The 25377-nt window shown below is 45.2% G+C and overlaps 3 protein-coding genes across 3 annotated transcripts in view; 1 reads left to right on the forward strand and 2 right to left on the reverse strand.

Annotated features, from left to right (window-relative positions):
• LOC133132353 (transmembrane gamma-carboxyglutamic acid protein 3) overlaps positions 1–879 on the reverse strand; it is a 4504-nt gene extending 3625 nt beyond the window's left edge. Inside the window, exon 1 of the mRNA XM_061247735.1 lies at positions 832–879. The gene's annotated coding sequence lies outside the window, so the exon portion shown is untranslated. The remainder of the gene's footprint in view (positions 1–831) is intronic.
• Positions 880–3310: 2431 nt separating this feature from the next.
• On the reverse strand, positions 3311–5830 carry ripply1 (ripply transcriptional repressor 1). The gene is made up of 4 exons (XM_061250461.1): positions 5649–5830; positions 5084–5162; positions 4290–4363; positions 3311–3956 (listed from the first exon to the last, which is right to left on the reverse strand). Exons 1-4 carry the CDS (start codon positions 5747–5749, stop codon positions 3743–3745), a joined length of 468 nt encoding a protein of 155 aa, XP_061106445.1. The 5' UTR covers positions 5750–5830; the 3' UTR covers positions 3311–3742.
• Positions 5831–17843: 12013 nt separating this feature from the next.
• cldn2 (claudin 2) lies at positions 17844–20037 on the forward strand. The gene is made up of 2 exons (XM_061249240.1): positions 17844–17910; positions 18261–20037. The coding sequence occupies exon 2, from the start codon at positions 18950–18952 to the stop codon at positions 19775–19777; it is 828 nt and encodes a 275-aa protein (XP_061105224.1). The 5' UTR covers positions 17844–17910; positions 18261–18949; the 3' UTR covers positions 19778–20037.
• The last annotated feature ends 5340 nt before the right edge of the window (positions 20038–25377 follow it).

The following is a 25377-nucleotide window of genomic DNA, read 5'->3' on the forward strand; positions in this document are numbered from 1 at the left end:
GGCAACAGCGCGGAGGTGGATGAGGCGAGGTGCAGCGTAAACAGAGTCCAGGGCATAATTTAATCATCAAAACAGCGCGAAGCGGCTTAATGTACACGACTGTGCCACAGTCTGATTCTCGTCCCATACAGATGCTGACTGCCAAGTTAACGCAATTGCCAGCGAGCACGTTCTTAAAGTAAATCAGTGAGCAGCGAACATCTCCATCCTTATGAGGATCAGCAACCGAACAGCCAAGCTATCGAACGTGTATCAGGGAACTTAGTGTAGGCTACTGTAGCACCGTTAGCTGTAGACATCGTGGGAAATGTACTTTTCTGACAAGAAACCCGCTTGATCAACCTCATAAAAGAAGATGACAATTAATGTCACAATTTCAGATCGTAGTTATCTACATAATGTTCGCTCGCTTACTATTCAACAAGGTACTTTTTCTGACAGTATTGCCAGACAACTAGGCGAAATGACTATCTATGGCTTGATAACGGTAACAGAATTTACATTGGTTTGGTGGCTAGGTAATCGATAAAATATTATCCGAGGAAAGAATGTTTTTAAAAAATACGCAGGCTAAATAGCTGGCTTGATATCTTGGACACATCGACTCAGGAAAGAAAAGCAGCTAGTAAGCTACCATTATGATAAAATATTCATAAAGATGAGTGTGGAGTGTTTCACAGAGATTTCTGGAAAAAAGACTATGTGGTGAGGAAAAATAATTCTATTTCTGCGTCGTTCGGTAATATATCTACCTTTTTCCAATTCAATCACAATTCTGAAACACTCAGAAACACGTGTACGTAACAATGAAATACACAAAAATACACCTACCTTCCGCGGTATTGCTAAAACCCTTCCATTCCATCCCCGTCCAAGAGAACACCCACACGCCTCTCTCATAAACCGTGACAGAGATGCGGGTTAACCAATAGAAAGCGTGGAATCCCCATTCTTATCCAATACGAACGCGCAGACTGACTCTTTTACAAACCAACACCTCCTTTCTTAGTTCTAGGCATCCTGGGGGCTGGAGTTACATTGTAAACCAGATCTTCACTCTTTCAAAAAATATCTGTAAATCGACACACTGGAAATAAGTGAGATGTCGTTTTATCCTTAGGAATAAACACTACTGCTAGACACTCATCTCAGATGCTTCAATGGGAAACAATATCAAGACCTTCACGGAATGATATCATTCTCGTTTTTCTTGCCACACCTTAGATCAAAAGACTACAAGTCCCAGCATATCGCATTATTACGCTCGAATATTTATCAGGTCAGGGAGAGGAATGCTATGAGTGGGATGAGAATAGTAGTATAGAATGAGAACACTGTAATGCTAACCTAATTAACGAATTGTTTGGCGTATTTAGTATTTTACGTATTATCGTTGTTTTGATTACCGCTGTTAATCTCCAAGAATAATAATAAGAAAATATTACATGTAAATCGATACAAACTTGAAATAATGGGCCGTTAACTACACTGCGGAACGCCGTACTGATTTTAAGATATTATTTGTAGTTGCGTGAGGAGCTTGTTGTGTTGATCACGTACTGGGCTGAGGCCTTGTGTTCAGAACCGGCTCCTGTCCGGCTCGGCACCAATTTAAATTCAATACCACTAAATGTAAAGTTCTACATGTGGGAAATAAAAATATAAGGCAGGATTACTTTATGGGTGGTACCGAATTGGAAAGTGTGCCAGTTGATAAAGGTTTGGGGTTAATAGTTGACCAAAGCCTTTCAGGTTCTAGCCAATGTGCGGTAGCAGTAATAAAGCGCAGCTGGATGCACATACAGAGCCAGGAGTATACATAGCCAGGAGTATCGAGCATAAGTTTCATGAAGTTATACTCACCTTATACACTACTAGGGTACCGTGTGCAGCTCTGGGGACCGCACTATAAGAAAGATATAGAGGCACTGGAAAATGTTCAGAGAAGAGCAACTAGTGAGATCCCATGTGTAAAAGATAATAGTTACGAGGATAGACTTAAGATGCTTAATCTCTTTAAGCTGGGTAAAAGGAGATTTAGGGGTGATTTGATTGAGGGTTTTAAATTTATTAAAGGGATTAACAATGTCAACTACAGGTGATTCTTCAGGGTGAGTTTGGTCAGCAGAACGAGAGGGCACAAATGGAAATTGGCAAAGGATAAATTCCGTACAGATATTAGGATGTTTTCACACAGTGAGTGGCCAATGTATGGGATATGCATACCAGCCAGTGCATGTAGTGGAGGCAGAAACACTGGGAGTTTTCAAGACCAGGCTTGATACGGTGCTGGATACTACTTAGTTTTTAGGCAAACTAAGCAGTAGGTTCACTTTAGTGGTGGGAAAAGGTGAGCATTGCTGGGCTGAATGGCCTGTTCTCGCCATTACCGTATGTTATGTTATGAAATACATTTGTTATAGAGATTATTTTCTTATTTTCAACAGTTGGCAGCGCATTATTTATTTATTTCATTTTATTGCTCCCAACTACAATTTTATCAACTGTTGTTTTGAAATGCGGGTCTGTGCCAACGTGCAATGATTATGTGCTGCATCTGATTCATGGGGGTAAATTTCCTGCCCCTGAGCGTGTCTACCTTGTCAGCCCCATTGCTGAGTTTTGGATTCATATATTAGGGTTAGGGTTAGCTACAATCCAATTCTGGCGGTTATTCTTAGGTTATGTCCGTATGTCATGTGACTTGCTCTCTCTGCTGCGTTGTTGTGGCTTTCCCAAATCGAGTGCTTTCCCAAATCGAGTGCTTTCCCAAATCGAGTGCTTTCCCAAATCGAGTGCTTTCCCAAATGGAGTGCTGGGAATGCGTCTGCACGGCCGGGCTCTCAGGTGGTAAAACTGACAACAGCACTGGCATCTGGTGACCTTTGACCCGGACCCTTAACCTTTGCCCCCCTCCCCAGGATGTTCCCACTGTCCTCTATCGGATTCCCCGTCCCTGATGTGTGTAGACGGAGAACAGGCCCCACTCTGACCACAGACACACCGCCACCAAACATCAAAGCTTTCAGAGACATGTGATTAAGGAAGGATTCCTGTGAGCGCAAAAGAACATCATCCCCCCAAGAAGCGAAACAACTTTGTGGACTATTTATCTTACAGGTTTTCCCATCAAGGAATGAAAAGTCAGTTCAATTCAATTTTCTCATAAAATAGTTTTAATTAAATATCAGTGAATTACACATTTAAACAATGTATAAAAAGGTAGAAAAAAGAACATATAAATTATATATATTTATAAATATGTACATTATAAGTTAAAATGCAAAGAAAATATTAGTCGAAGGGTTTATGTACATAGCTCTCAAACTGAGATTATTTGAAAATAAAATAATCATCCCAATGTGAGATTCCATAGTGATGTAATTCCCAGCGAGGATTACATCACCCGTCAGAAGACTTTGACATTTAGATGCAGCTAACCGTTCAGCACTGAGCAGCTCAGCTCAGTCTTAAGAGAAGCTCAGACCATCCCATTGTAGCTGTGCTTTGACTTTGCGCTCACTGTGCGTTTACATTCACATTATATTCATGTGAATCTGTCTGCTGGGCTATGGTCAGAAGGAGCAGAGCTGCCAGGTTAAATGAGACAATCAGCATTGTGCTTGCAGTGGGGGAGATGGGGATGCACTGATCAGAGCAGCAGAGGGAGATGGGGATGCACTGATCAGAGCAGCAGAGTTGTGCAGATTGTGCTGTAGTGTCCAGAGTGGGGATCCAGAGCTCAGTTCCAGCAGGTGAAATGAGACTGTTGCTTCTGACAGCTCTCCGAGTCGCTCTCCTCTTCCTCCCACTCGTCTTCATCATCATCATCATCATCATCTTCACTGTCCGACTCGTCGTAGAAGCTGATGGTGGCCTGGACGGGGAAGTTTCTGAGGAGAGCCTCTCCGTCGCTGTACAGATAATCGTAAGACTTGGATTTGGGCCAGAAGAGCCTGCAGTGGAGAATGAGGGGGAAGCAGGGTCACAATCTGGCTTTCTGAGCAACACCAGCAGCTCCCGCTAACCTGGGACACGTCTCCCTGGCTGTGGTACTTTAACAGAAGCCTTGACTGTCAAAAGGTACAATAATATCAAATTAAGCATTAAAGCAGCCTTTAACATTACCAGGACCAGTGGTAAACACCAGTAATTATGGCACTGAATCGTGCCATTGAAAGCTTAAGCCAAGAGAAAGGTCAGCCTGGTTTTAAGGCCCTGTTGCACATAGCATTCGTTTCAAGCAGAGAGCACAGGAGAGGATGCTGGGATGGAGCAGAGAGACTGACCTGACTGGGTGCTGAAAGGACTGGGCCTTCACATCGACAGCGCTGGTCCCTGGGGCTGTGAGCCGGGAGTAGGGCTGAGGAGAAGACAGAGAAACACATAAGTTCACCAGCGCCAGTATTACACAGCACACTGAAGCTCCACAGACAGCTGGACAGGGATATATAAAATGGCAGCAGGCTGGATGTTGAGTGGAGCAGATCTGTGGGAAACTTTCTGGGCTGTTTTTCCCAGAGCCAGAGGTGTGTGGTTTGGCCGTCCTGCGTGTGACTCAGAGGAACACTCTCAGCCCTCACCTCGGGTGTCAGGCCTGTGTGTGAAAGCACCGAGCCTTGCTGCCTGGTGCCATATGGCGGTCTGTCACACTGCAGCCCCAACACACCTCCCCTCACTCTGCCGCCCAGACACACCTCTCCTCACAGAGCCGAGCTGTAGCCCAGACACACCTCCCCTCACACTGCCTGGCAGTTTGGCCTCAACACCTCCCGCTTAACACCTCCCCCTCGGTCACACTTCTGCTAATCTACCCCCCCCCCCCCCCCCCCCCAGGCTTGCGGCTGTTCATCATGCAAATAAATGACACCTCCATCAACAGACACGGGGTACTGAATTAGGACACTTTTAAAAACAGACAGAAAATTATACCCGTTTAAACAGCAGGGGGGAAAAATGAAAGAAAGCCAACATCAATAGATGTTGCCACTATAAAATACTGCCACAAAATGCAGCAGAAGAAATATTGCGCTGTATGACCGCATACTTAAAGCCTGTTTGAGACAGAGGAGAGGGAACTTACACATGCTCGTCTGCTCCTCGGGCACCCGCTTTGCGCGTCCCCGCTGGTCGCCAGCCAGGGTCTCCACAGGACGGCAGCACTGCAGAGGAGGCACGAGACACATGGTCAGTGTCAATCAAATAACGCACTCAAACACACCCCGAGCAATAGGCTATTTTAAGCAAAATTATTTCAAGCATAAACACAGTTCAGGTATATATAAGCATGTGGAAATAATTACATAATAGGCTACAATCTCACGGAGCAAATCCGTTTTTTTTAACTGCGCTGCATTGGCCACAGCGCTACTGCGAACTTAAGACTAAAAGGGCAAACAGATCAATTTAAATAATTGATAACGTGTTGGAATTTTGTCATATGTAATTATAATCATATATTAGATAATGATGTAATGACTAATGACTACTTACATAAAACATAGTTGTGTATACGCTGCATAAGTATTACATGCTAACATACAGTATTCCATATAATAAACATTATTTACATTTAGTATGCATTAACCTACATATGATCACAGGAAAAAAACACCAGTAACCAATACGGCGATCAGCACTTCGCCTACCTGTCGTTATGGGCTCGCCGTTGAACACCCATCTTGCACGAGGACGAAAGAGGGATTGCGGCTGAAGGCGCCGGTTTGGTGGCGAGAATCGCAGATTCCATCGCTGTTTTCAGTAGATCTCCGCCTTGGTCCGCACGAAGAATGTAAGCCCTGTATCGCTCTGTATCTTCACACAAACGGTTCGCAAGATGTGCTTGAGGCTGCGGTTCGAGTCTGAATGGCAGTTGCTGTGTGACCCGGGCTTATAAAGATCTACGCCGGAGGGGGAGGGGGGGGGCAGGGTGCTGGCGGATGGGTGGGGAGAGGAGGGGTGTGTGTGCGGCGGGGAGGGGTTCGGGGGCTCGCCAAAATGATCGGGAGGAGAGGGGTTGGCATCGCGCATTTTGGTGTGAACAGTTGTCCAGTTGTATAAACACGGCCGCAGCGAGGGGGTGAGAAATGGCACCAGAGGGGTGATTAGAAAAACACAGAGGGGAAAAGTCAGACACCATCTGCGCGAAAGAAGGCAGGGGGTAGCGCAGCGGAGGGTATGGCCTGTAATTAACGCAGAAAATGAGTTGCCGTCCCTGCAGTTATGTTAAAGAGATATACAGAGAAAGTTAGCCTACATTGTGAATGTTAGATATACGAGGGTCTATTAAGTTCCATTGTTAATGAATCAAATATACACCTAGATGATATTCGCTCAGAACTTTTTTCCTCGATTCTCATTCATGCGTGTTTGCCGTTTATGGGTTTCATGCTTTTCACTTGTCGAGGCGCTTGTAAATCTCTTCGGATGTGATGGCATTTGGTTTTGATATAGTGAAGAGTCTCCAGAATAACTGGCATGAATGACAATTTAAAGTCCCTCAACGCAACTAAAGCCTACACTCAATGTAGCTATAGCCCACAGGCCAGGCCAGATCAGAATCCGGTTTTTTTGGGGGGTTTTTTGCTGCGGGTTTCTGCGCAAAAACGCAGGCGATGACAACTTTAACATTAACTTGTATACTAAATAGTATATCCTACATTAGTTAAAATGTGCGAGTATTCATTCGATTATTAGAAATGAATAGAAACCTATTTTGGCCTGCATGTTTACTCGAGTTTGCCTCAGAATAGTGGCTGCACGCGTCGCTAGCACGTTAGGCGAGGTGTGAGAAACTGCACGCAGCTTCAGTAATGAGGCAGGCCGGCCAGCTAATGGGGAATCGATGGACTCCCAGACTCCATTACGCCAAACCCTCCAACAAACCTCGGGTTGAACCCCCGTTGAGACGGCAAACGTACACAAACGGCGCAAATGGATGAACCAAGAGGAATATCCATTCATTAAACCGACAAATGTTATGCGTTGATTTAATTGACAAAATGGGGAATAGGCCTACTTGACAAAACATTTTCAGCTCTCAATTATAAATAATAAAATTAAGTTAACAGATTAGAAGTAATATTATTGATTCATCTATTAATTGACCTTCAATTTATTGAGTATTTCATAGGCGTGTCATTTTCTACAGTGCAGATTACATCTCTTAATTAGGCTGTCCCATATTATTCCACAGTAAACATTTAAAGTATTTAATGTGTACCAGACACTGTGGAGGACTGGCACTTCATTCAGTTAGAAGGCAGCTGTAAAACAGAAATGTGAAAAGCATTTAAATTGAGTGTCAGGTTTGCGCCCACTGAGGATGACTTTCCACCTCAGAATATCTGCCCACTGGAAAGACACCGTAGACTCTGGAGACGAATCCAGACAATATTGTTTCAAATATATATTTATATATATTTATTTATTTATATATATATTTGCACTTTGTTGTACGTCGCTCTGGATAAGAGCGTCTGCTAAATGCCACGTAATGTAATGTAATGTAATATATGGGTCTGTTATTTACTTTTGTCAAATGATTACTGACATGATGGAAACATATAAGAAATCACTTATATGAACAGTGTTTCACAGAGTTAAGATTTGTGACAGAATGAAAGAGACAAAATAACAGTTAGATTCTGGTCAAAGTGCTGCAAAAATGTCATTATCAATTACTAATGTAAAACATATAGATTTAATATTCCACTGTAAAGTGCAAAAACACATAAAAAATTGTAAATGGGTACAAAAAAACAAAATTAATGTATCAATAAAAAAACAGAGGCGTAGGTTGTGCAACCAGCATTATATGAGAAACCTACAAAGGTTAAACAGACGTAAATATTCCATACGGCTTACACGCAAGTGAAATGCTAGGTTGACACTCAACTGAATAAAATTAAGGTAAGTTAACAGATGAATCGTGTTTTATCAATTTAATCAATACAACAATATTATATTTATTCAATAATAACCCCTGTAATCTGCGACCTTAATTTTATTGGGTAGATTCGCTGTCATGTTTTACAGTGTAGGAACTGGGAGCGTTTATCTCTGCAATACACTGAACTTCTGAACAGTTAGCACAAAGGCTGTTACTTTTTCCCGATTGTATTACTTTTAAATTCATGTGTAATCTCGGTTGACTATTTTCCCATTGTGCAGGCTGTAAACTTCATTTGCGTTTAGCTACAGACTTTAGCGTTACGTTATTTCAAAATTAATTTGTAGCCCGCCGCGCCGACAAAAGTTTCCTGACTAAGATCCAAATGCCTAATCTCCAAAACGTAGTCCCGTAAAAACAGAGAAAGGCACAGTTGTTTACTCTGTACGAATGGCGTTGCGGGGGTCGCACTGTTTTTACATTTGCTGATCGTCGATGCGCAGAATAGCCAGCAACCCCCCTCACCCAACACAACAAACTGCGCTCCCCCGCAGAGAGGAATGCAAGTAATCGCATACCCGAACTGAGATGTGAGACGCAGGTATTGTCCGAGTCGTTATTGAGGGTTATTCGCACGGCCGTATGAAGTTTTCAAAGACCAAAAAAAACGCGCGGGACAAAGGCTATGATTATGTGATTGTGAGCAACTGACCATTCGTATGTAATTTACTGCTGTTACGTTACTACCTTGTATTTGTTGGGTAGCCGTAAAGAAGAAATCCCACTTAAAAACCGATCTTTTCTCCCAATGCTATTCCCCTGACTCAGTGCTGTTCCTACTTCCCTCTGTTTCCTCTTGTCCTGGTTTTGCTTTTCATTTCACTAATTTATTTATTGATCTTTTCTGGTATCTTTGTATTCTTATTGCTGTAATCTTGCTGTTTTTATCCTTTACTCTGTAAAGTGTCCTTGGGTTTGAGAAAGGCGCTCCATGGATATTAGAGGCGGGAGTTGGAAACTAGCAATAGCGACAATCTCTGTGTGCAGAACATCAGCTACGTGAACCGGGTGTAAACTGGCAGTAATGCTGTGTCTCTAGGCCATGTCCCTCAAATAAACATTAAACATTAAATAATACATATAATTAAAATGTATAGGGCTAATATTAATAATTATGATAATTATAAATATAATCATTCGTATTATATTAATTTAATTATTCAGTAATGTCCCTTGTCCAGTCTGCAGCTGTGATAGACAAGCTCCTGATTTCTGAGTGAACCACAGCAGAGAGGCATCCTGTTCATTTACACCACTGATTCCTGCCATTTCACTGAACTGAGAGCCTTGGGCAAGTTTACTTTTAAACATTAGTTTTGTTTCCCTGTATGAAAATGTAACAATGGGATCAGGGATGTCCGGGGTACTAACCAAAATGCATGAATAGAAGAAGTGAATGAATAGAAGAAAAATCTAAATCAAATCAATATTTGGTGTGACCACCCTTTGCCTTCAAAACGGCATCAATTCTTTGAGGTATACATGCACACAGTTCTTGAAGGAACTCGGCAGGTAGGTTGTTCCAAACATCTTGGAGGACTAGCCACAGTTCTTCTGTGGATTTAGGCAGCTTCAAATGCTTCCGTCTCTTCATGTAATCCCAGACAGACTCGATGATGTTGAGATCAGGGCTCTGTGGGGGCCATACCATCACTTCCAGGACTCCTTGTTCTTCACGCTGGAGATAGTTCTTAATGCCATTGGCTGTATGTTTGGGGTCGTTGTCCTGCTGCAGAATACATTTGGGGCCAACTGCATGCCTCCCTGATGGTATTGTATAATGGATATTTAGCTGCATGTACTTCTCAGTATTGAGGAGACCATTAATTCTGACCAAATCCCCAACTCCATTTGCGAGAATGCAGCTCTGAACTTGCAAGGAACCTCCACCATGCTTCACTGTTGCCTGCAGACACTCATTCTTGTACTGCTCTCCAGCCCTTCGGCAAACAAACTGCCTTCTGCTACAGCTAAATATTTCAAGGCAAATATTGCCATTTTTCTGCACCCCAGTTCCTGTGTTTTCATGCATAGTTGAGTCTCTTGGCCTTATTTCCACCTTGGAGGTATGGCTTTTTGGCCTCAATTCTTCCAAAAAGACCACTTCAGACCAGACTCTGCACAGTAGATCTGGGTCCCACTGGTTCTGCCAATTCTGAGCTGATGGCACTGCTGGACATCTTCCGATTGTGAAGGGAAGTAAGAATGATGTGTCTTTCATCTGCTGCACTAAGTTTCCTTGGCCGACCACTGCGTCTACGGTCCTCAACGTTGCCTGTTTCTTTGTGCTTCTTCAACAGAGCTTGGACAGCACATCTGGAAACCTCTGTCTGCCTTGAAATTTCTGCTTGGGAGAGACCTTTCTGATGCAGTATAACTACCTTGTGTCTTGTTGCTGTGCTCAGTCTTGCCATGGTGTATGACTTCTGACATTAAACTGTCTTCAGCAACCTCATCTTGGAAGCAGAGTTTGGCTGTTCCTCACCCAGTTTTAACCCTCCTACACAGCTGTTTCTGTTTCAGTTAATGATTGTGTTTCAACCTACATGATCATTAGCTCCTGTTTGGTATAATTGGTTAATCACACACCTATGCTTACAAAATCCTTGACTTTATGCAAGTGTACGTAGAAGAATTGATGCTGGTTTGAAGACAAAGGGTGGTCACACCAAGTATTGACTTGATTTAGATTTTTCTTCCGTTCCGTTTCATTTTGTTAATTCATCAAAATAAACTATTAATATTTCTATTTTAGAAAGCATTCTTACTTTACAGCATTTTCTCGCACCTGCCTAAAACTTTTGCACAGAACTGTATTTTAATTTTTTGAAATTTGATCTTGAATGTTAAATTTAATGATGTAGGCACATGATGCAGCTACTTTCAAAATTAGGCCACATGATGGTCCAGGGTTACGGGGTCACAGGTCACCGCTCTGTAACCAGGGTTACGGGGTCCGATGGGTGACCCTGCCATTCACACTCCTGGCCAGTTTGGGGAGGTGTTAGTATGACCCCCCCACTCACACCTCAACAGGCACACTCCAGAGCCCACTCTGCCCCCCCTCTCTCCCAACACCTTGTTAGACTCAGCTCCATAGAAACAGCACACTGATCCCAGGGTGTGGACCCTGTTCCCACATTAGCACCTACAGAACCTACCTCTGACCTCTCACCTGTACACACACATACACACACTCTTACACGAACATGTACACACACATACACACACATACACACACACATACACTCTTACACAAACATGTATACACACACACACACACACACACACTTTTACATGTACACATACACATATACATACAGTCACCCTCACACACACATACACATACACACACACACCCCTGAGGACTTCCAGCCATAGCTCTGTGGTCTGACAGCTTAAAATGATCCACTGAATGTCTGTTTAGTTCAGGGCTGCCCAACTCTGTTCCTGGAGATCTACCATCCTGTAGGTTTTCATTTTAACCCTAATCCGGCACACCTGATTCTACTAGTTAGCATCTCAGTGAGATCTCTACCTGTTTAATGAGGTGTATTTTGTTCGTATTGGAGTGAAAACCTACAGGACGGTAGATCTCCAGGAACAGGGTTGGGCAGCCCTGCTCCAGCTGTTGAATGAGGTGTGCTTTGTTAGGGTTGGAGTGAAAACCTACAGGATGGTAGAGCTCCAGGAACAGGGTTGGGCAGCCCTGGTTTTGATGAAGTAGCTGCTACAGTAAGATTGCAGATACCTGTCCTGTTAAAGGAGTTGCTACCACATGATGAGGTGGGCGATGCCAATATCCTTCCAACTGAAACCCTCCCTCCCTGTGGAGCACTATGACCCTGTGGGACACCTTAGCACAGTCACTGGAATCAACAGGACTCATATTCCAGTATTTCTAAGCTTGTGTTCTGTGCGGCTCTTTGAGAGGATTATCACACATACCTCTCACACTAAACCCTAGCGTTTCTCACTGTCTATCCCCAGTGCTGGGGTCACAGGTCACCGCTCTGTAACCAGGGTTACGGGGTCCGATGGGTGACCCTGCCATTCACACTCCAGTTTGGGGAGGTGTTAGTATGACCCCCCCACTCACACCTCAACAGGCACACTCCAGAGCCCACTCTGCCCCCCCTCTCTCCCAACACCTTGTTAGACTCAGCTCCATAGAAACAGCACACTGATCCCAGGGTGTGGACCCTGTTCCCACATTAGCACCTACAGAACCTACCACTGACCTCTCACCTGTATACATACACACACACACACTCTTACACGAACATGTACACACACACACACACACACTCATACACACACACTCTTACACAAACATGTACACACACATACACACACACTCTTACACAAACATGTACACACACACACACTCATACACACACACTCTTACACAAACATGTACACACACACATACACACACACTCTTACACAAACATGTACACACACACACACACACACACACTCATACATGTACACATACACACACATATACATACAGTCACCCTCACATACACACACACACATGCACACACACAAACACACCCATGAGGACTTCCAGCCATAGCTTTGTTTCCCTCTGTGGTCTGACAGCTTAAGATGCTGCACTGAATGTCTGTTTAGCTCAGGGCTGCCCAACCCTGTTCCTGGAGATCTACCATCCTGTAGGTTTTCATTTCAACCCTAATCCGGCACATCTGATTCTACTAGTTAGCAGTTCAATGAGATCTCTAGCTGTTTAATGAGGTGTGCTTTGTTATGGTTGGAGTGAAAACCTACAGGTTGGTAGATCTCTAGGAACAGGGTTGGGAAGCCCTGCTCTAGCTGTTGAATGAGATGTGCTTTGTTAGGGTTGGAGTGAAAACCAACAGGATGGTAGATCTCCAGGAACAGGGTTGGGCAGCCCTGCTCTAGCTGTTGAATGAGGTGTGCTTTGTTAGGGTTGGAGTGAAAACCAACAGGATGGTAGATCTCCATGAACAGGGTTGGGCAGCCCTGCTCTAGCTGTTGAATGAGGTGTGCTTTGTTAGGGTTGGAGTGAAAACCTACAGGATGGTAGATCTCCAGGAACAGGGTTGGGCAGCCCTGGTTTTGATGAAGTAGTTGCTACAGTAAGATTGCAGATGCCTGTCCTGTTGAAGGAGTTGCTACCACATGATGAGTTGGGCGATGCCAATATCCTGCCAACTGAAACCCTCCCTCCCTGTGGAGCACTATGGCCCTGTGGGACACCTTAGCACAGTCACTGGAATCAACAGGACTCATATTCCAGTATTTCTGAGCTTGTGTTCTGTGTGGCTCTTTGAGAGGATTATCACACATATCTCTCGCACTAAACCCCAGCGTTTCTCACTGTCTATCCCCAGTGCTGGGGTCACAGGTCACCGCTCTGTAACCAGGGTTACGGGGTCCGATGGGTGACCCTGCCATTCACACTCCTGGCCAGTTTGGGGAGGTGTTAGTATGACCCCCCCACTCACACCTCAACAGGCACACTCCAGAGCCCACTCTGCCCCCCCTCTCTCCCAACGCCTTGTTAGACTCAGCTCCATAGAAACAGCACACTGATCCCAGGGTGTGGACCCTGTTCCCACATTAGCACCTACAGAACCTACCACTGACCTCTCACCTGTATACATACACACACACACTCTTACACGAACATGTACACACACACACACACACACTCTTACACAAACATGTACACACACACACTCATACACACACACACACTAACACAAACACACCCATGAGGACTTCCAGCCATAGCTTTGTTTCCCTCTGTGGTCTGACAGCTTAAGATGCTGCACTGAATGTCTGTTTAGCTCAGGGCTGCCCAACCCTGTTCCTGGAGATCTACCATCCTGTAGGTTTTCATTTCAACCCTAATCCGGCACATCTGATTTTACTAGTTAGCAGCTCAATGAGATCTCTAGCTGTTTAATGAGGTGTGCTTTGTTAGGGTTGGAGTGAAAACCAACAGGATGGTAGATCTCCAGGAACAGGGTTGGGCAGCCCTGCTCTAGCTGTTGAATGAGGTGTGCTTTGTTAGGGTTGGAGTGAAAACCTACAGGATGGTAGATCTCCAGGAGCAGGGTTGGGCAGCCCTGGTTTTGATGAAGTAGCTGCTACAGTAAGATTGCAGATACCTGTCCTGTTAAAGGAGTTGCTACCACATGATGAGGTGGGTGATGCCAATATCCTTCCAACTGAAACCCTCCCTCCCTGTGGAGCACTATGGCCCTGTGGGACACCTTAGCACAGTCACTGGAATCAACAGGACTCATATTCCAGAATTTATGAGCTTGTGTTCTGTGTGGCTCTTTGAGAGGATTATCACACATATCTCTCACACTAAACCCCAGCGTTTCTCACTGTCTATCCCCAGTGCTGGGGTCACAGGTCACCGCTCTGTAACCAGGGTTACGGGGTCCGATGGGTGACCCTGCCATTCACACTCCAGTTTGGGGAGGTGTTAGTATGACCCCCCCACTCACACCTCAACAGGCACACTCCAGAGCCCACTCTGCCCCCCCTCTCTCCCAACGCCTTGTTAGACTCAGCTCCATAGAAACAGCACACTGATCCCAGGGTGTGGACCCTGTTCCCACATTAGCACCTACAGAACCTACCTCTGACCTCTCACCTGTATACCCACACACACACACTCTTACACGAACATGTACACACACACACACACACACACACACACTCATACACACACACTCTTACACAAACATGTACACACACATACACACACACTCTTACACAAACATGTACACACACACACACTCATACACACACACTCTTACACAAACATGTACACACACACATACACACACACTCTTACACAAACATGTACACACACACACACACACACACACACTCATACATGTACACATACACACACATATACATACAGTCACCCTCACATACACACACACACATGCACACACACACACAAACACACCCATGAGGACTTCCAGCCATAGCTTTGTTTCCCTCTGTGGTCTGACAGCTTAAGATGCTGCACTGAATGTCTGTTTAGCTCAGGGCTGCCCAACCCTGTTCCTGGAGATCTACCATCCTGTAGGTTTTCATTTCAACCCTAATCCGGCACATCTGATTCTACTAGTTAGCAGTTCAATGAGATCTCTAGCTGTTTAATGAGGTGTGCTTTGTTAGGGTTGGAGTGAAAACCTACAGGTTGGTAGATCTCTAGGAACAGGGTTGGGAAGCCCTGCTCTAGCTGTTGAATGAGATGTGCTTTGTTAGGGTTGGAGTGAAAACCAACAGGATGGTAGATCTCCAGGAACAGGGTTGGGCAGCCCTGCTCTAGCTGTTGAATGAGGTGTGCTTTGTTAGGGTTGGAGTGAAAACCTACAGGATGGTAGATCTCCAGGAACAGGGTTGGGCAGCCCTGGTTTTGATGAAGTAGCTGCTACAGTAAGATTGCAGATACCTGTCCTGTTAAAAGAGTTGCTACCACATGATGAGTTGGGCGATGCCAATATCCTGCCAACTGAAACCCTCCCTCCCTGTGGAGCACTAAGGCCCTGTGGGACACCTTAGCACAGTCACTGGAATCAAAAGGACTCATATTCCAGTATTTCTGAGCTTGTGTTCTGTGTGGCTCTTTGAGAGGATTATCACACATATCTCTCACACTAAACCCCAGCGTTTCTCACTGTCTATCCCCAGTGCTGGGGTCACAGTTCACCGCTCTGTAACCAGGGTTACGGGGTCCGATGGGTGACCCTGCCATTCACACTCCAGTTTGGGGAGGTGTTAGTATGACCCCCCCACTCACACCTCAACAGGCACACTCCAGAGCCCACTCTGCCCCCCCTCTCTCCCAACGCCTTGTTAGACTCAGCTCCATAGAAACAGCACACTGATCCCAGGGTGTGGACCCTGTTCCCACATTAGCACCTACAGAACCTACCACTGACCTCTCACCTGTACACACACATACACACACACACACACACTCTTACACAAACATGTACACACACACACACACACACACACATACACACACACTCTTACACGAACATGTACACACACATACACACACATACACACTCTTACACAAACATGCATACACACACACACACACACACACACAATTAAACTACTACTTTACCTCCTCCTCAAACTGCTTATTTGTATTATAGTTGTAACAACTGTCAAAGGTACTTCAGTGGACAAGCCTATAAAATTACTTCCCCGTTGAAACGTTCAAATCATTAATATTATAAACCTGAGGATCATCGCCATCTAGTGGAGCACGGGGCACATTACAGTTTTAAACAAAGGACATTCTGATTAATCCTGCAACAAGCAGGCCTAGAACATATACGCCGTGTGAACGCTTAAAGTAATTGTATGCATTTCAAATGTTTTATTTCTTCTGCGGTTCGTGAATCAATAATTTGAGAATTAGCAATCATTGTAGGTCTCAGGGTATCTGCATCAACACAGTAACCAGTAGGGGCCACGTTGAACATGTTAGATCCAGAACAGAACGTGGATTACTGCAGAAAACACACAGTCCAGGAAGTGACTCTCATTCTGATGTGCAGCTGAGATTTATTTCTGGTTTCTGATTAATTTGAAACGCTGGCAGACTCATGGAGCAGGAAATGGAAGGAAAGTATGATGTTATAGAATCCCAGCAATTACTTTTGTTGTCAAATATTAGTTATTATCTTAATATAAATATGTATAATATATAACATTTACACATGTGTATATATATATATATATATATTTATGTGTTTATAGTTTTAATGTCGATGATTTTTAAAAGTCAGTGAATAAAGTGGTGGTAAGAGCAGTCGTCTGGCAGTCGGAGGGTTGCCGGTTCTAACCCATCCAGGCTGTGTCAAAGTGTCCCTGAGCAAGACACCTAACCCTCAAATGCTCCTGACGAACTGGTTGGTGCCTTGCATGGCAGCCAAGTACCGTTGGTTGTATGAATGGGTGAATGAGAAGCATCAATTGTACAGCGATTTGGATAAAGGTGCTATATAAATGCCAACCATTTACCATAAAGTGTTCATTTAGTTACCTCTATGATGATGTAATATCTGAACCAGCCAGACTCCAACAATGGCACTGTAGTTGCCATGGAGACAATAAAGCTGCCTTGCTTTCATTGTTTTATTTGGGTTTAATCCTGAGACACATGTAAGGCCCTCCCGCTGTCCAAAGAGACCACCAGGCCCTCCCGCTGTCCAAAAGAGAGACCAGCAGACCCTTCCGCTGTCCAAAAGAGAGACCAGCAGACCCTTCCGCTGTCCAAAAGAGACCACCAGGAGCCTTCCCTGTCCAAAAGAGAGACCACCAGGAGCCTTCCGCTGTCCAAAAGAGAGACCAGCAGACCCTTCCGCTGTCCAAAAGAGAGAACAGCAGACCCTCCCGCTGCCCTAAAGAGAGACCCCCAGGCTAGGCGCAGGCGTGTGGGTGGTTGGGCGGAGGCCACAGGGCAGAGTGAGACTGTGGATGTTATGTGAAAGCTTGCAGACTGGTACAATGAGGCCTTGCTCTGAGGGGCCAGTCTGGCATTGCCCTTTGGTCAGCACTGCAGACCAGATTATGAGCTAATCTCATTACTGCTCTGGTAGCATGTGAGCTGTGAATCACAGAAATTAGGGGAAAAGGTGAAATATGATTCAGTTGGAGAGCTCACCCGTTCCTCAACCCACACGCTCACAGACCTACACACACACACACACACACACACACACACACACACAGACCCATACGCTCAGAGACCCACACACTCACACACACAGACGCACACGCTCACAGACCTACACTCACACACACAGACCCACACACTCACACAGACTGCTGCCTCGGACCTGTGTCTCTCCCTGATTCTGGAGTAACAGCGTGGTCCTCCTGCCTGCCGTCAGCCAGGAGCAGAGGTGACTACGGTACGTCTCTTACTCTCCATTAGTCATTAGAAACCGAATCATCCTATCGCTATCATTCTGTCTAATGTTGTACAATCCTTCGCTGCGTAGTTAACTTGTTTAAGATCAAGTAAGTAATATACTTTTATATATTCAACAACTGCCAGATGTGATGTCATTTTAAAAATTGTGATACATAAATATAATACATGGAGTAGGGATTCATATGGATATTAACAAGGTTAATACGACATGAAGCTGGGAGTGTGATGATGGGTGTCAGAAGGAAAGACAGTCCATGTTTGTATGTCGTTCCTCCACGGACTGCAGTGGTCCTGGAAATAATCATCTCTTTCTCCTCTCATTTTCAGAAGAGGGCTTCAGGGACAGTGAGCCGTTGACCTTGTTTTGGAGTGGGTGTACCAAAGGTCTGTTTTGGGAGATGTGAGCCGGGTGAATGGTTAACGTCCTGTCTGTGGTAATGTGTGAGTGTGTGTGTGTGTGTACTGTATGTGTCTGTGAGTGTGTGTGTGCTGTATGTATGTGAGTGTGCTGTGTGTTTGCGCTGAGAAAAAAGGTCCTGATATTGAGAAGGAAAGGGTGAGATCGCCGGACAAGAGAGGAGGATTCAGAGAGAGACAGATCAGCGCAGAGACGGGAGAAACAGAGCAAACGGAAGACCTACCGGTGAGCGCAGGCAGGGTGTCAGACCCTCGGACTGAAAGAGTGAAAGAGTGGACCCGTTAAGGAGTTTGTGTAACTGTCAACTCGTTAAGGAGCTTGTGTAACGGTCAACCCATTAAGGAGTTTATGCTTCTCAATAGCTGGTGCTCTCCCAAACTTTGGTGATCTGTGTGTGTCCCAGGCACACAAGTGACTGCACCTGACCACACCTGAACATACTTGAGGATTGTGACGAACAGAAGAAGCATCAGCAGCTGTACTAGCAATAGCTGTAGCTCTAGCTTCAACAGTTGCAGCATTAGCAGTAGCATTAGCACCAACAGTAGCTCTAGCTTTAACAGTAGCAGCATTAGCAGCAGCACTAGCATTAGCCACCATGGCTTCGGCAGCCCTGGAGCTGATGGGCTTCTTCCTGGGCCTCCTGGGCATGGTGGGGACCCTGGTGGCCACGGTGCTGCCGTACTGGAAGACCTCGGCCTTCATCGGCTCCAACATCGTGACGGCGGTGGCCAACATGAAGGGGCTGTGGATGGAGTGCGTGTACCAGAGCACTGGGACCTTCCAGTGCGAGACCTACAACTCCATGCTGGCCCTGCCCTCCGACCTGCAGGCGTCCCGGGCCATGATGGTGGTGTCGGGGGTGCTGTCGGTGCTGGGCTGTGCGGCTGCCAGCCTGGGCATGCAGTGCACCGTGTGTCTGGAGGGGACGGCGGGCAAGGCCAGGGTGGCGGGGGCCGGGGGCTGCCTCTTCCTGACGGCCGGCCTCTTCTGCCTGATCCCCGTGAGCTGGACCACCCATGAGGTGGTGCAGACCTTCTACCAGCCCAACCTGCCCTCCAGCTACAAGCACGAGCTGGGGGAGTGTCTGTTCGTGGGCCTGGCCTCCGCCCTCATGTCCCTGCTGGGCGGGGGGGTGCTGTGCATGTCCTGCTGTGAGGGGCCTGACGGGCGGAGGGGGGGAGGCAGGAGGCAGGGAGGGGGGTATCCGTACCCCGAACGTGGAGCCTCCTTCCCCAGGCCCGCCCCCCACCCCATGACCTACCGCAACCCCACGTCCACCTCGCAGCCCGAGGGCAAGCCCCAGAGGCCGGAGCCCAGCCACCTGAGCACCAGCAGCCAATCCAGCGGCCCCGTCCAGGCCTCGAAGAAATCGCCTCGCCACCACCCCGCGGCGGCTGGCTATGATGTCACGGGCTACGTCTGATGATGTCACAACTCACTCAACCTGATCTCTGTATCGCCGTCTGACTCCTTTCCAGCACCAGGAAGAGACCCTGCTTCAGCCGTGGACCCACGACACCACAACATCAACATCAAGAGGAGCTACATCACAGCCATAACAAACAAGGTTTGCCAATACTCTTGACTCATGCCACATGAGAACTGAAAATTGTGGATGGCAACAGACAAAATGACCGGACAGGATCAAAATACAATATCTCACAGTCTTCAGTGACCTGCACGTGACAGTAAATAAGACCAAGCTGAATGGCTGAATCATCTACTCTCTCTAGCTGTGCATTTCCATACAGTGATAAGCCTGAGGCTCATTCACTGGCTCTGGAATAGCCTGAGTCTGGTCATGCAGAAGGGCTCTTTTCAGCTCAAGACCATAAATCTGTTTATTTAGGACACCCACTGAACTCACGCTGACATATTCAGTGTGAATTTAATGGCTTATATCCTTGTGCTAGCTGAAATATAACCCATTATTCTGTAAGCTCTCACTGTACCTGTTTTTCCTTATGAATTGTGACTCATGTTCACCTGTGATTCCCGTAAGGGCCAAATGTGCTTTCCATATTAAGTATGACTTATTGGAATACTATGAGGAAAGAATGTTCAATTGTTTTCATTTACTGTAATTTAGAAACGGACACAATGGAGTTGATGCTACTGTAATTAAATAGATTCATTAAATTCATGTCTAGCTTGAAAAGCAAGAAGGCGGATTATTTATGCAGAGCTGGTTCACACACAGACAGTTGACAGGCAGGAGCACACAGATATATATGGATATCAGGCAGAGAGGAACGGGGGAAAATAAAAGGTGACCTTGCTGTCTGACTTGCCATGCGAGCTCATTATAGACATTATTGCGTGTGCAGACTCAGTACCCAAACCCCTCTAGCAATCCGATCCAAATGTTACTGAATAATACTGTTTCAGGACAATCCAGCTTTTCAGGTAGTACATTTGGTTATATTATCGCCTTGGTGATGACAATAAACATTAGTTACAGTGAAAACACTGTGCTTCCCTGGTGTAAAATCCAGCTCCCTGCTGTTTCGAAACATAGCTTGAGCTGGTCAAACCATGTTGAGTACGGAGCTACGGAGCTGGTCTAATTGGTTAACCAGCTACGAGCCGTTTCAAAACCTAGCGTGAGCTGTTTTTTTCAGTAGGGTTAAACAAGAAGTTTAGTACTCATTAAACTTTTATCTGTGCCCTTTCTTCTGTTGTTGTAACTCGGACCCATTTTCGCCAGTAAAAAAAAAAACAACAAAAAAACTATTCAAGTCACCTGCGTGATGCTTAGTCATTTGAAATAAAGTAGGCTATACAAGCCACAAAGAAAAAAAAGACTTATTTTTTTATTTTCATTTAACATTGATACTGCACGCAAAAATGCACTTTCTGGTTGTTTATAAAATGTTCAACAGTACACGCCATGACCACTTTACATAGACCATATTCCCCCACCCAAATTAGCCCGTCATCTTAGTCGATCCTGAAACAAAGACGTAACCTAATATATTTTCTGCTGCACATTGCAACTAGTTTTGATGTAAACAGGAAGTTGCAGACTGAAATTTCACCGGAAACGTATGAACACCAAATGGAAGTTGTCATATTTTATGAGTCACGGTGCTTAAAATCATTTTATTGACGTAAAGGCAACAAATAAGCATTAAAATATGTAATCGCTTACTGCTTTTCGACCCACATCTCATTTTCAGCAAACTTAAAAATGAACAAAATAGGCCTCGTGACGAAATATAAGGCGGAAGTAGGATCCTGCAACTCGGCCATTAGTTTTGTGAAATCAGCGTCGCTCGCTTGCGCGTTGTGATCGCCGAATGTCATTTTACAATGGTTAGAAAATGTGTTGTATTCAGGTGCAAAAACTTGTGTTCCAATCACACCACAGCACACAGTTGGCCTAAGGATGGCAAATATCTCCTAGAAGTGGAACAAATCATGAAAAGGGCGGGCAGGAAATGACCGTCGATGCACTCTGCGGTCTGCAGTGCTCATTTCACAGATGATGACTTCAGTAACGACGGTCAGTTGAAAACCGGGGTTTGTAAGCCGACTTCTGTTGAAGACTTGTGCCTAACCGACAATATTGGCGCCAAAATGAGTCAAAGAGAAAACTTCGAGAGCTTCTTCATACATGTAAATAATTAGGGTAAGTTTGCTCAAACTGTCTAAAGTGATGTATTTAGCCGTAAACGACAGCTGCGGCACCGTAGACTCAATAATATATAGAGACATTGACGCCAATAGAAATCAATGGGAAAAATTCCGCCGTACAGAGCGGAGGTTTCGCCATTCGCGCATGCTCATTTGTGTCCTTGGTCACATGCACAACGAAGTAAACGTAGTTACGCGCCTCGGCGGATGAACCAATGAAAAACGCTTGGGCAGTTGCTAAACGAGGGCGCAACGATTTTACGTGAGAGCATTTTTGGGAAATAAAAATGGCGATCTTTGTCTCCGTGCTTCAGAGAAAAAAAATCGGCCCTTGCAAAGAAATAATATGTAGCCTGGATTGAACATCCGTATGGGCGGAAATATGTTTATTTTGCTGTCAAACATGAACGGAGTCCATTGGGACAATATAGGTATCACTAAGGGTTTCCAATTTTTGTCAAACTTTGTGTAAATGTTATTTATATATTCAATGGAGAACATGCAAAATATTCGCCTCATTGGATGTGTCGTTCTAGAGATATTGGCTGTTAAGGGGTGGGCGGTACCCGAAATCGAGTGGAAAAATCTGAAACCGTGTTGTCTGACAATTTTGTGTCTTTTTCATATTTCATGGCTTACTACATCAGCACCACTTGGTGTATCACTGAAAAGATATTTCAGTTAGAAATGGCCACAACCAAAATGAGATCAAATAGATAATGTATTCAAAAATTATACTGTGCCAAAGTTGACCAACGGCCAGAAAATGACCAACGTCCTCACCCTGCCTCCTCACTTTTCCAACCCACCAGCTGCCACTGTTTTATACACACACTTCTAATTCAATCTTTAATCTGATTGATGAAAGGTGACATTAAATTTATATAAGTAGTAGATATTCTTGGCATAAAATGATGCTAAATACAGCAGATGATCTGTTTAAGAGGGATAAAAAAAACAAAACAAAAAAAGCAAAAGATTCTCAGGGCGTTATGGTGGCGGTCAGGATGGCCCAGAAACCTCCAGTGACTGGTGGTGATTCTCCACCGCCGGGGCCAAGGTACAGGCCACGCAAACACAAACACCGCTCCCGCTATCTCTGGGCCAGTGGGTCAGACCCAAAAAAGCAGGAAAAAAAGGTTTACAACAAACAAGGAAAGTAGGAGGGAGAAATCAATAGTTTCTGTATACACTCACACACATGCATAAGAATTTCAATCAATGGCGTCTAAGTAGTCAGTGAATATGGCTCTGTTTGCCTACAGCGTGGTCTGTGAATGTGCCTTTATCTCAACAGTCTGGTCTGTGAATTTGGCTCTACTCCACAGTGTGGTCAGTGAATTTGGCTGTTTCTCTGTGGGAGAGCAGGGTGCAGCTGGGAGAACAGACGGCTGGTTTGGGTGTCCAGCTCAGAGAACTTGCGTGCATGACCCGTTCAGAATGGATCAGTAACTACTCAAGGTCCCCTCATAGGTGACAAATAACATCTCACCTGGTCATCCAGGCCCTACAGAGCAGCCTTAACATCTCACCTGGTCATCCAGGCCCTACAGAGCAGCCTTAACATCTCACCTGGTCATCCAGGCCCTACAGATCAGCCTTAACATCTCACCTGGTCATCCAGGCCCTACAGAGCAGCCCAGACTACTGCCGTTTCTCACACATAGTTCAACTGGACTGAAACACACACACAGTTCAACTGGACTGAAACACACACACACACACACACACACACACAGTTCAACTGGACTGAAACACACACACACGGTTAGATTGATAGAAAAACATAGCTTCAGTGTCCAGCTCTTGACTTTTTATAAACGATAACAAACTGCCCAGGCCAAGCCAATCTATGCCTGAGAAAACAAACAGAAATGTGGACAAAGGTCATTTTCTGAACATCTTCCTTTAAAATGTAGTTTCCCACAAGCATTTCCCCAGGGAAATCAGTCGGTAAACAATGACTGGATTTGATTTCAGGTTAAACATCCACCTTCCCAGAAATTCAGCTGCGGCAAATGATTAGAATTTCCTGCAGTGCCATCTAGTGACAGTCATGCGCATTACAACCTCAACTGCAGATCAACCTTCCCGGTCACTCACTGTCCTCTAGTCCAGCCAGCGCGCACAGGATATCCTCAGGATATCCTCAGGAGGATTGAGCAGTACCATTGGGTACTGTGTTCTTGCACACGACACAATGTTGGTCAGAGACACATGCGTACAAACAGATTCACAGGTAGAGTGGTAAGCTCTGCCCCATAAACAAACCATTCGTCGTAAAAGAGGTTTATCAAATCTATCGCCATGGCCTCTGTCACTTAGGAGGGGGAGGATGAATAAAGGAGCAAAAACGGCCACCATTTTGACAGCTGTAAATCAAATATTGGGGGATACGGCTAGATTAGACAAAATGAGAATAGAGTGATGCGCATTCAATTGAAATGTTGTGCTTTATGGGTTTCAATGAATATTACATTGAAAATGAGTATGAAATTGAAGCGACACAGGCAAATGAACAGTGTGTGCATGTCATAGCTGTTATTCATGGTCACTGTGGTCTTGTAGCAGTGACCATCTATGCTGCATATTCCAGCTACAGCCGATGTAAATTCTCTCTGTAAAGCAAATAAACAAAACTAACAGTGTCCGCTTGCAAATTCTGGCACCGAGCGGTCTCTGTAGTGTCTTAAAAATGAGCTCCATTACGCCCCCCTGTGAGAATCTATAGTACTGCACATAGTGTCAGAACGCAGTGTTCATGGTCCTGTACCTTGAAGCAGGATCACTGAGTTAGCTGGATAACTGCGCTGAGTAAAACCCACAAAGCAGGATTACTGAGTTAGCTGGATAACTGCACTGAGTAAAACCCACAAAGCAGGATCACTGAGTTAGCTGGATAACTGCACCGAGTAAAACCCACAAAGCAGGATCACTGAGTTAGCTGGATAACTGCACTGAGTAAAACCCACAGAGCAGGATTACTGAGTTAGCTGGATAACTGCACTGAGTAAAACCCACAGAGCAGGATTACTGAGTTAGCTGGATAACTGCACTGAGTAAAACCCACAGCAGGATTTCTGAGTTAGCTGGATAACTGCACTGAGTAAAACCCACAAAGCAGGATCACTGAGTTAGCTGGATAACTGCACTGAGTAAAACCCACAGAGCAGGATTACTGAGTTAGCTGGATAACTGCACTGAGTAAAACCCACAGCAGGATTACTGAGTTAGCTGGATAACTGCACTGAGTAAAACCCACAAAGCAGGATCACGGAGTTAGCTGGATAACTGCACTGAGTAAAACCCACAGAGCAGGATTACTGAGTTAGCTGGATAACTGCACTGAGTAAAACCCACAAAGCAGGATCACTGAGTTAGCTGGAT

The sequence above is a fragment of the Conger conger genome, chromosome 7 (assembly GCF_963514075.1).
Source record: "Conger conger chromosome 7, fConCon1.1, whole genome shotgun sequence".
Lineage (NCBI taxonomy): Eukaryota > Metazoa > Chordata > Actinopteri > Anguilliformes > Congridae > Conger > Conger conger.